At 47.8% G+C, this 12,136-nt stretch overlaps 1 protein-coding gene across 1 annotated transcript; it reads left to right on the plus strand.

Annotated features, from left to right (window-relative positions):
• Nucleotides 1–5,046, plus strand: UBIAD1 (UbiA prenyltransferase domain containing 1; the record flags this gene model as incomplete). Its single annotated transcript, XM_019541746.1, has 2 exons — nucleotides 1–457; nucleotides 2,728–5,046. Coding segments are annotated over 2 exons (945 nt in total), but the record flags the coding sequence as incomplete, so codon positions are not given.
• Nucleotides 5,047–12,136: the final 7,090 nt, after the last annotated feature.

Consider the following 12,136-nt stretch of genomic DNA (forward strand, 5'->3'; position numbering starts at 1 on the left):
GGCGGCGCGGAGCTGGGCGAAGCGGGCGCGGAGCGGGGCCCGCCGGGCGGCTGGAGGCAGAAGTGCGCCGCCTACGTGCTGGCGCTGCGGCCCTGGAGCTTCAGCGCCTCGCTGACGCCCGTGGCGCTGGGCAGCGCCCTCGCCTACCGCGCTCAGGCCGCCCTGGACCCCGCGCGCCTGGTGGGCAGCGCCGGCGCCGTGCTGGCCGTGCACGGGGCCGGCAACCTGGTGAACACTTACTACGACTTCTCCAAGGGCATCGACCACAAGAAGAGCGACGACCGCACGCTGGTGGACCAGCTCCTGGAGCCGCGTGACGTGGTGCGCTTCGGTGTCGTCCTCTACACCCTGGGCTGCATCTGCGCTGCTGGCCTCTACTTCTTGTCCCCACTGCGGCTGGAGCACCTGGCCCTCATCTACTTCGGCGGGCTCTCCAGCTCCTTCCTCTACACCGGTGGTAAGGACCGGGGAGTGCGGGTGCCAGCCCAGGACCGACGGGAGTCCTGATGGCTTCTCGCGACGTTCACCGGCTTGGGGGGGTCTGACAGCCTCCCCTCCATGTCTGCCACTGTCCTCTGCAGCAGTGACGGCCTCTGCCATCTCGCATGCATGGGTGGGTTGGGACTTCTGAACGGGGACGCAGGTTCATAGATTCACAGATGTTTGGGTCGAAAGGGATGTTGGAGTTTGACCCCCTGCCCCAGGCAGGAAAGAGCGCTGCAGTTAGACGACTCCAGCCAGGTGCTTGTCCAGTTTCCTCTTGAAGACCCCCAGGGTAGGGGAGAGCACCACCTCCCTTGGAAGCCTGTTCCAGATTGGGCTGGTGGTGCACGTGTAACATCACATGTGTCTTTTTCTTCTTCGTGATGAGCTAGGAGTTGTGCCTCCCTATGGCTTCTGAACCCTTTTCACCACAAACCAGGGGCATGAACGGTGGCTGATGTGGCAGAAGGCCACCTCTGTTTTTCCCCAAAAACTCTGCTCTGTGATGATTTGGTTAGGATGGGCCCAGCAGAGGATACGCACCTTACCCTATCTCTTTAGGTAACCTAAGCTGGATACATTCCTGAAGAAGGGGGGAAACCTGCTCACTCTGCCTATGTGACTGGCATCGCATACCTGGGTGAGGGGCCTGGGCACCCTGGTGAGCTAGAGACTACCAGTCTGCCCAGCAACTTGTGATGCATTTTAGATTGGTTGGCTGACAGCCAACAGGTGCTGGCCTCCAGTGGACCAGGTAAACAAGGTCATAAGGACTATATAAGTTAAGGACTGGCCAGGAGGAAGGGGCAGCAGCCATGAAGAAAGAGAGAGAGAGAGAGGGGGAGAGAGAGGAGCTAGACCATCTAAAACTTGCTTTCTCGCTCTGTCTCAAAACTCTTGATCTCACTCTGTCTCAAAACTCTTGATCAGTGAACTACCTGCCTCTAGAGGGAATCTCCACCTGCCTCTGGATGATACTTGTGAGTATCTAACTAAGCTACCTGAGATCTAACTAGATGTATAGCTTAAAGTAACTCAGATGCATCATCAAAGGCTACCCCAGCCACCCTGTTTTTCTATGGGATTTCTCTGATACTACTCAACTCTGTACCCTATTCCAGCCCTATCCCTTGCAACCAATAAAGTTCTCCTTTGTACCTAGTGTAGGAGACTTACTGGGAGCGGGTCTAGATTATGCCTTGGGGTCCCCTTGGTCCGGCTGACTAAGGGAGACCACTGCTTGTGCTTCAGACTGAGGGAAGCACCCCAAGCTCTTGAAGTGAGTCAGGAACCCTTGAGGGGGCTATTAGGCCTGTGTTTCCCAGGGGGTGCAGAGCCAGAATCAAGCCCATCCCTGGGTGGTGGCAGTTCTACTCCCAGGCTAGCGGGTGCACTCCAGGAAGGGGGTCGGCCAGACATGAGGTGCCCATAGGGAGGCACCCAGAGCCTGGAAGGTGGTTGGGCACAGTGAGGTGGGTGGCTCAGCGCAGGAGCACTCCCTACTGGTCCGCCATAGCTGAAATTAATACTTCCGGTTCTTGTTATCTCTATTCTCTTCTCCATGGGGAGAGCCTGGAATGTTTTAACTGACTCTTTTCCTCCTGTATCTGCCAGGTCCAGTTTCAAATGAAAAAGTACATTTAGAAGTTAAAGCCAAGTTTTGTACATGATGGGTGTGGGAGGAGGGATGACACTGGAGATATGTGCCAGGACAAACAGTTCTGTAATCTTTTCTTTTCCTAGACAGGAGATAGTCTTTGCTCTAGGAAAGATTAAACAATTTCTGATACCATCTAAAATGTCTAGCAGCCTTTTGTTCACCTCACTGTTGCACCTGTTTCTTCAGGGTCAGATTCTTTTGTCCAGTTTCAGACTGGATAGCACCTTATTCTTGTTGAATTCACTGGGACTGGTTGTGGAATTTAAGATATTTTTGGTGGGAAGGAAGGTTACAGATTCTGTCCCTAAATCTTTTGCTTATGTATGGAGCCAGGTATAATTCAGAAACTGCATTTCCAGTATTATTTTTGGAAAAGGAAGAGAGAGCAGATTTTTCCCAGGTATTAGAGAGAAGTTGGATATCTAAGGCAATAAGAGCCCATGCTGTCCAGACCTACCTGTGTTCATGCTGACTATTTTGCAGCATTTCTCTAGGAGCTGCTGTACAGTTTGAGTAAGTTCTCCAGAACATGCGTTTCGCTTCATGACTCCTTATCCTCCTCTTGCTTTTGTGTCTTGCCACAGGAATTGGATTTAAATACGTTGCCCTTGGAGACTTGGTGATCCTCATCACCTTTGGGCCCCTGGCAGTCATGTTTGCTCATGCTGTGCAGGTTGGTTATCTATCTGTCTCGCCATTGCTCTATGCTATCCCACTAGCTCTCAGCACCGAAGCGATCCTGCACAGCAACAACACGCGGGACATGGAGTCTGACCGACAGGCGGGCATTGTCACCCTGGCCATCCTCATTGGCCCCACGTTCTCCTACATGCTCTACAGCATCCTCCTCTTCCTTCCCTATTTGATCTTCTGCGTTTTGGCCACACGCTACACCATCAGCATGGCACTGCCACTACTCACCATTCCCATGGCATTCTCTCTGGAGAGGCAGTTTCGGAGCCAGAACTTCAACAAAATTCCCCAGCGGACAGCCAAGCTGAACCTCCTGCTTGGGCTCTTCTACGTTTTTGGCATCGTGGTGGCCCCAGCAGGCACACTGCCCAAACTGTAGCAGTGTGGGATGCTGCAGAAACAGGCCCTGTGACTCAGTATTAATGCCAGAGTCCATAGTGCCACGTGACAGGTTTGTTATGGATGCATATGGCATGATGACTTTTTCAAGCCAACGATTGTATTGAAGGGGAGGAGAGTAATGCAGCACTTTCTATAGTGAAAGTGGCTGCCAGATGCTTCTGTTCTGCCTATGTCACTGCCTCACAGCTGCTCCTGCTTATCCCCCTCAGTGATAAGCTTTCATCTTCTTCACCTAATATTCATGTTTTTTTCTCATGCCAAATCCCTGAGCTTCCCCTCCCTGGCCCTATGGTTATATGACATGGAGTGTGGGCTGTCTATCCAACTTGATAGCCGATGGGAACCATTGTGTTTTGGAGCTTTCGTCTACTACCTTTCCTGCCTAGGAATATCCATGTTACGCACCACTGTAGCACAGAGGTACTGAAATGGAACACAACTCCACTGTTGCACTGAGCTTTTAGCCAAAAGCAATAAACTTTTTATCTCCTTTTGCAGAACTAGGAGCTGGGGTTGCAAATCTAGAGCTCCCAGCCCTAGCTAGATTGGAAAGTTATGTTCCTTGCCATTATGCTTGCCCTGAGCTCCAAACTCAGTGTGCCAAGGTAAAAGGATTGTGATATTAAAGGTGTCAGACAAGGTGGTAAAAGTGGAGAAGCAGCTGGATATTGATGAGCAGACTTGCAAGCTGACCTAACTTAACTAAGTCTCTAGTAGCAAAATATTTTCTAGCTGTCATTTTTTGAATCTGTTGTTTAAGGCCCCAGAATATTGCACTAATCCTATTGCATTGTGGCAATGAAGAAGAAAGGTGGGGCCTTATCAGGAAGGAGTCTAAATAATTTCCATGCCCTTGCCCTAAAACTTGGGAATGGGAGATGAATTTATATTCTTGCTGATCAGGGTTTCAATCAAAGTCCTGTTTATGTGATGTGTTGGTCAGCTCTGAAGTTCCAGTCCCTCTTCTTTCCTCCTGTGAAGATGTGCTCAGTGGTGGTGTTTATTCCTCTATCTTGCAGGTCCTGCCACTCAACAGCTAACAGGCCTCTGTCCAGGAGCAGTTCTTGACTCCGCAGCATTGTGAAAAATGCACAGGGCCAAACACAGCTGTGGAGAAATGCCACTGATTTCAGTGGAGTCCCAGGAGGGCATGAATTTGACCCAAATGATTCATATTTTCAGTGACCACTAAATCCTCTTCTGTACTGGGGAAGAACCATTGGGTTTCTGCTTTAAAAGGGAGCATCTAGGGCTGCTGGAGATGCTGAAGTTGGATTGATGTGGACGTGGATATTGCACTAGGGCATTTGGTGCGTAGAACACAATTTGTCCTTGAGCCAAAGGGCAGTATGCTAACTTCAGAGCCAAAAAGTCCATTAGGGATTGTAGTAATGTTCCAGATCTACCCTTTGGTGTGTCAGTTCCTTGCTTTAATCCCCTGAGAACAATGGGTGCTTCATGTATTGAAGATGTAATGGTACAGCTGAAGTGGAGCTACCCAAAGAGATGTGAGCTCTCTGATCTTGAAGTCCATTCATGTGGCTTTTAAAGACGTGGCTGCTGACTGTTTGCTTTGCTTTTGGGCTCTGTGATTTAATCAAAATGAGTCTCAGCAGGCAGATGACAGTTCTCACCAGCTCTGGGTCACTTCTGGTCAAGACATTGCCCAGTTTTAATCAGATCTTATTTGTAGGCTGCCCAGGAAAAACAAGAAAGCAGAACAGACATGAGTGATCTGTGTGCTGCTTTTAACAGCAGAGAACATGGCTTAGGCTAGAAACACATTCAGAAGATGAGACCAAATTGAGTAGAGACCAGCATCCAGCAACCCTTAGAAAACATTTCCACAGTGAATATATGCTCAGCAACACTCAGTTTTCCTTACTGGTCAGAGACACCTTGGCCTCCTGCCAGCAAATGCTCTTCCAGGACTGTGGACTATTGCTGGTGGCCAAATTAAACCTAGAGCTAAAGATAGCAACTTCCTGTGTAATTTGGAATGGTGGTTCCATCTCAGTGTTGTAGTACATAGTTTGCAGGTCTCAGCAGCTACGTGCTGTGCCGTTTTGTCTACAGTATCTAGCTCAATGCTAAATTGGGATTGATGAAAAGCTTTTATTTCTATTCCCAGTGGTTGCCTCTAGTTTTGTTGCTTATAGCAGTGGAATGTGAATGAGTTTTTTGCCGGCTTTTGTAGTGGTGAAGAGCAAACGGTCTTGGAAGGGGTCTTGGATGGAAGAGCCCCCACTACACTCTAGTCCTGTAGAGGATCTCCTCTGTGCCTGTAGGGAAAGGACTTCTTGCTACTGGGAAAGACCAACACTACATAGTTTCAAAATGGGTGCAAAAGATTACTTGTGCTCCTTTATGTATAGGTAGCACTATTTTCTGGCAAGCTGCTTACAAATGCAGGGGTGAGAGGAATTGAGGTGTGGCCTACATTGCTTCCAGTTTTGAGTTTGTATGCTTACCCAGCAAACATTGGAGAGCCCCTGTTCCCTTAACATAAACAGATCTCTTTCCCTGGACCACCTGAATTCTAGTTCTGAGCCTCTTGTAGCCTTAGGGGAGACATTTCAGATCTCCCTACCTCTTTCCATCCTTACAATAGAGCTGCCTTTGCCTGCTCACAGGGATGTTTGGCTAACATCATTGTGAAGAACTTTTGAAGGTCAGAGGGTCTTCATCTCTGGGTATGGGGAAATATTTTGCGAGTAACTTGTTCTCCCACATGGACACTCAGGCCAGAATAGGAGGACCCGACTTGTAGGGTCTGAGCTGAATACACTGAAATGCTCCTAGTTTCCTTCCCTGGTTGTAGGCCTTGCAGCTTAGATCAAATCTTTGAGGCAGAATGTAGTGTCCTTTGAGTCTCTGCTGGTAGACGAGCAGGTATGTTTGCATGTTCATCTTTGTGCACTAAAATTCTCCTAGACCTCTCCTTTCCAGAGAACCATTGGGCAAGGTGTCTCTGAGGCCTGGCCCACACTACAAAGAACTCAGGTAAATGTTGTGTTGCCAATGAGCTGTGGTTAATCTTTAAATTGCAGGGCATGGATCGGAGCGTTGCCCTGGGTCAAAGGGAATCTTGCGCAATGCTCTTGGAAGTGCAGGTACTGGAGAACACACATCTTGGGTGTGCCTGAAAAGACACCGGAGGCCACCTGTGAGCTGGGCAGCTATGTCCTTGTACATCGTGGGAGAAGTAGTTCAAGAAGTGGACCTACTTTTGGGACATACTGTAACACATTTTTGGTACCTTCACCAATGAGAAGTCCCCTTTGATGCACCGGGTTTCTATGCGGCATGCTGTTCAGCCCAAGCCTTTGTAATAATGAGACTTCAGTTCACTTTCTTAGTCTTTTTTTTTTCTGAATAAAGACAGACTGACTTATGAACACCTGTGTGGTCTCCTGTTCCTCCTGCGTCATAGGCCCCTTTTCTAACTCACAGCTTTGTAGGTTGTCTTACTTGTGTCATGGCCGCTGGGGGCAGCATCCTCAGGATCTTTGCGTGTGCCAAAACCAGGGCAAAGGATGAGCACAGAAACTTTGTGAAGCAGCTGGGCCTCTCCCATCTGCTCCTGTCATACACCCAGTGTTGTGCCCCTCGGGACTAGCTCAGCATCAGTTCCACCCTGTTAAAATGGATCTCCTAGGGTGTCGCTGACCCTACTGAAGCCTCTTGAAGTTGGTTCCTTCTGGGTCATTGGTGTTCAATTGTGGGTGTTTCTCTTGAGGGCCGAGGTACCAGCTAAATCTATGTAAATGCCTGTAGCTGTGCTCTACCTAGCAGGGAATAGTATTGCCTATGGAACCATTAAGCAGGCCCAGGAAGGCTCCTTTTTTCCAACTGCGCCTCATTTTTAATTGCTCAACTGCTGCCTTATGATGATCCTCTCCCTATGCAGTTTTGTTTTTGCCCTCTCATGCCCTTGAAAATGAATGCTGTGGCCTGCAATAAAGAGCTTCCAGGCAAGCTCTGCCACAGGTGGTGGTTTGTTATCCTTTCCTTTAGAAACCATTCCCTCTGAAGGCACATGCAACATCTTGCTCCCAGTTTGAACTAGAATTCCCAACCCTTGATGTTGCTTCCCTATGCTCTTCTCTCTTGAAGGGATGCGGTGGCAGTGTGGCAAAGGCATTGGCTTGAAGATGCAAGTCTGAGTCTTGTTCCAGACTCCTACTGAAGGCTGCTCCCCAGTCAGCACAGCTGAACACTGAGTACCTGATCATCTGGACTGGGGAGCTGAACACAACTGGTTGACTTCCTAGCCACATTGCACCTTCTGGACTGTTGGCTAAAGAAGCTGGTCTGCCTGAACCGTGCCAGCTTGACTCTCTTTTGACCCCTTCCCAAGCTTGGGCTAGTGTTTTGCCCACCTTTAGTGCAAAAATGTCTGCCTTCCCTAATCGTCTCTGTTCATGACTGTAAGCCCCATCTTGTGTATGAAAGTTAATAGGAATTTTATTTCTAATTTAGATCATGTTTATACACAGGTTTTCACGTGCAGATTTGCATGAGGACCTAAATTTGGCCTTAAGGAGTCTTATTTCAGCTCATTTCAAATCTGTTCCCAGTGGTTAAAAATAAATGGGAATAAGTTAATTTAAACCCAAGTTTCCTTGCACCACTTTATCAAATTGGTTTAATATTGCACTTTTTATTGAGATGGTGGAATTCTGAGTATAGATAAGTCCTGTTGGGAGTAGGCAGTGTATGGCTTCTGTATCTCACCAGCGGTTTCAATTTTCAGAGTGATTGTCAGACAAACTAGTTTGATGGGACCTGCCTGAACACCTTACGAGTTGTGTTATGTGCAAGGTCAATGGCAAACAATAGTGATAAACACCCTTGATACTACTCGGGAGAGATCTAAGTGGCCTTTCAGGGACCCAGGCTAAATGGCAAATGGGTAGAGAGCAAACCTCGTTCTTTGTTCGTCAGCCCTACCTATAAAAGGACCTATGTGTGCTTTACATAGGTAAGCATGTGGCTGTCGCTACTGTAGAAACAGTTAGATACTGTACCAGCCTCTGCTGTTATAATTAAACCAGACCCAGAGCACAAAAGGTGGGCTGGCCTGTGAGCTCAGTTGTACAAAGCCCATGTAGCAACTTCTCATCTGTTTCCTGGGCAGCCAGAAAGTGGTCCCTGAGGGCAGGACATGAATATCTGGAAGGGCTAGAGATTGTGTGTGTCACTGGGCAAACTGTGACTGTGGTGATAAGATGAGGTCCGAGGAGAACAGGAGTTAAGAAGCATGCTACCTTGTCTGCTAAGCATTTGCTTATTTTCCAGGGTTTTAATGCAAGTTAATTGACTTCCAGTTAACCTGAGCTTGCTAATGTGTCCTTGGGTACTAGTATGAGCAGTCAGTGATTGCTTCTGGGAGATGAGGCAAGATGGCAGCTTTAATCAGTGATTCTCAACCAGGTTGCCACAGCACCCTGCAGTGCCTTGAGATCCTTTCAAGGGTGCTGCGGGGTGCCACACAATGTTAGAACTGTTAGATGCGCAAGTATAATTCGCAAGATAAACCCAGAGATTTCAAATAGGAATCAGTGGTGTTAAAAGCCTTCTGACCTGTTGTCTTTCTGAGTTTGTTGCAACAGAAGAATTGTTCTAGTTATTATTCTGTAGTCAAGGAATGACTAAAAACTAAGTTGGCTTTGTCCAAGCGGGGCTTTGAGTCTAAAAAGGTTGAGAACCACTGCCATATAGACTTCAAATGAACATGGCTAAACACCTCTGCCCAGGAAACAGGCATTTGTGGGGAGGTGCAGGCTCCAGTAGAAAGGTACTGGCTTATTTGGGTCGTGGCAATTTAACTTGCTTTAAAATGCTTTGGTGCCATAGAGAAAACCTTCACACTTGCAATCTGCTGGGTTTGCAGGACTCAAAGAGAACAGTGTCCTGTGTGGAGTAATGAGGACAAATTAACTCTAGAATGAAGTCTTCCATCTCTGGGGGGCTGTTAAGGCCTCTGCGCTGAGGGAGGATTGTCCGGGTGCATCTGAATGGATGCCCCCACTTACTACCCTTTATTTTAAACAGATCGCATGCCAACCTCCAATGAATGTCAAGGCCCTGGCACCTGCCTGTAGACTGCTCTGCTGTCAAACCCCGTGCCGATTGCTGGTAGCACCTTCAAGTAGAGATAAGCTAGATACACTGCAAAACTGCGAGAACTTCCCATAATGAGGTGAATTTAATCCTTTAATTGAAACTCTTGCATCTACAGCTGGCATTCTCTGTTCTTTCAGAAGCGTGCAGTTCCACACGCCCCATCAGTGAATTATTGTTTTCTACAAAAAGTGAATTCTTATTGTTTGAGAGCCTTTATTGTTTCTAAAAACTGAACTTTTAGAGAGAGGTAAGGGCTTGACTGTGTGTACACAAACTTGCAAAGAGCCAATAGGGATGATGAGTGGGTAATCAGGGCTGTTATCTCTCATCTCCATATACTGCTGTTAATGAGGATGTTATCTCTGGGGACAACAAACTCTCCTATGCCTGAAGGAGAGTGTTTGTGCCTGAAAGCTTGCAAAGAGCAATTTTTTTTCCAACTATTTGGTTAGTCTAATAAGATATCACATACACCCAAAGAACCTTGTCTGCCTATGATCTCTGGAGACACCAATCCATAGTTTGAAAACTGAAACTAAGCATCATGGAGATGCTTAATGGGATCTTCTATAGACTGAGCACGGAGTCATTTTGGGTACAGCGATTTTCTTTAATCTTTACTAAGCTATAGAGGAGCCTCTGGGAACCCCATAAGATTGGGCCCCAGTATAGTCCATGACCTGTTGTGACCTAGTTAAAACTTCTAAAAAGGTTAGATGAATATATTGTCTCAAATAGTATATAATTAGAAGTTATAATCCCTATTCCATGATGGTATCTTTGAACTTTCACATAGCTTAAATTTAAGCTATCCTTATATGCTTATTTTTTTAAAAAGCATCTTAACAAGACCAAATACAATTAAATTTAAAAAAATTGATTTAAATAACAAAATCTGACTTTAATTTTTTAAAAAGTTTTGTTTTTTAAACTGTTGATTTTTATCCACCCTGGCTTTGAATATCACAGCCATATGTGGAATAGTTGGACTCAGGACAATCTCAGGCCTAAGGAAAGTTGGGCAAACTCCTTGCATAGCAAAACAAAACCCAGTTTGCTGTACTTCCCAGTTCATGAGGACAAGCACACAGTACCATAAGTGGGGGGAGAGTGGGGCAACCACCCCCGACACTGAAGAAAGGGTTGCCAACAGGAGCTAGCCAGCTCCAGGTGGGGGGAGAAGGGCACAGGACAGAGCCGTGAGTGGCTTGTTTGGGGGGATGCGGCAATGGGTGGAAGGTGGCTCCTGCTGCTGTGTGCACTTCTGGGCAAGCATGGGGGGGGCATGTGCCCCACGGATGTGTGTGTGGGGCAAGGGTGGGCTGCTGCTGCAGGCTTGCCCCAGGTGCCAAACTTTGTTGCTATGGTACTGCAAGTATAGCTGCCTGGAAGTGTTTGCTAATGTTTTTGTAACTGTTTTGTGCTGGCTTCCAGAACACAGTCCACCCCAACGTCCTGTCTTAGTAGTAGAAGCAGAAAGTAGGACAACTTACTCCTGGCTCAGCATTCTGTTCCACTGCTGGGGCCCCTACAGGTTGCTGTATTTGCCTTGACACATGGAAGTGGAAGCCTTTTCCAGGTCCTGGCACATTTTTCCTCCCTTAAATAGGAAGCTTTTCCTGCCTAAATAGAAGTTGTAATTCTGAAGGCTGCCTGAAGATGGCAACGTTGTTCTGTTATCATTGAGCTGGCCTGGGAGGTCCTGGAGTAATGGGGGGCCCTACAAGTACCTGAACTAGACGGGAGGTGTCCTGAGAGCTATAGTCTCCGTGCACTAAATGTGCCGGCTGGAATTCTCTCCAGATCACCATTTGCACTACTTCCTATATAGGGTGGAGGCAAGGGAAGGGCTGGAGCAGCTGATACTTTCTCTAAGGAATTGGTCCCATTCAGCAAAGCCACAGCTTGATTGGAACAGAGTGTGCCAGTGCCCTCCACCCCACACAGAGCAGCACCCTCAGTTTCTAGCTGTGCTGAACCTGCTCTTGTCTCCTCCATTAAGAGATCATTTCTCTGTGGGTTTGCGGGGAGGAATGCTCAGTGGGTCAGATGTAGATGGCACTTTGGAGACCTCCCTCTTGGATAATGGTGCTAAAATTGCCTGTAATTGAAGAGCCTTAATGACATTAGTATAATAAGGAAAACTGCTGGCTCAGGAGTGTAGAGGGTAGAAACTACTCCCTTCTCCTGTGTGTTCTTGCAGTCTGTTTGGAGAATGGGGGTGAATGCAGCTTGGGAGGGCATCCCCAGGTAAGCACCAGGTGGGCCTCTTAGATTGGCAGCTGGGAGCTAGAGACAAGCTGTTCCTGCCTTGGGACGAACTATATGCTCATGTTACCCATGGTAGTGGCCCAGGCAGAAAATCCTGTCCCCAAAACCGAGGATGCTGGAAATGTTCTGAATCTTCTCATCTTACTGACAGGCTGAGCCACAGCTCCAGGCCTGAGCCCTAGCTTGCTATTGCTGTACTTGCAAATCTGAATTCAGGTATGAACTGAGGAGACTTGAAGGCCAACTGGTCCACCTGCTGTTTGTAAGACCTCTCAGGGCTTGTTGTCTCCAGCTGGTAAAGAGGGTGAACACCAGAGCAACTAATGGTCTCTGGGTGATGCCCTTTGCAGCAGACACGCTGTTATGGGGACCCTCTTCCCATGGGTGTAGTAGGGTCTGGCGCTTGCCCCATAGTTTCATAGTAGCTAGAGTCGGAAGGGACCTAGGTAGATCATCTAGTCCGACCCCCTGCCTTGGCAGGAAAGAGCACCGGGGTCA

Source organism: Crocodylus porosus, unplaced genomic scaffold (genome assembly GCF_001723895.1).
Source record: "Crocodylus porosus isolate Cpor-Errol unplaced genomic scaffold, CroPor_comp1, whole genome shotgun sequence".
Classification (NCBI taxonomy): domain Eukaryota; kingdom Metazoa; phylum Chordata; order Crocodylia; family Crocodylidae; genus Crocodylus; species Crocodylus porosus.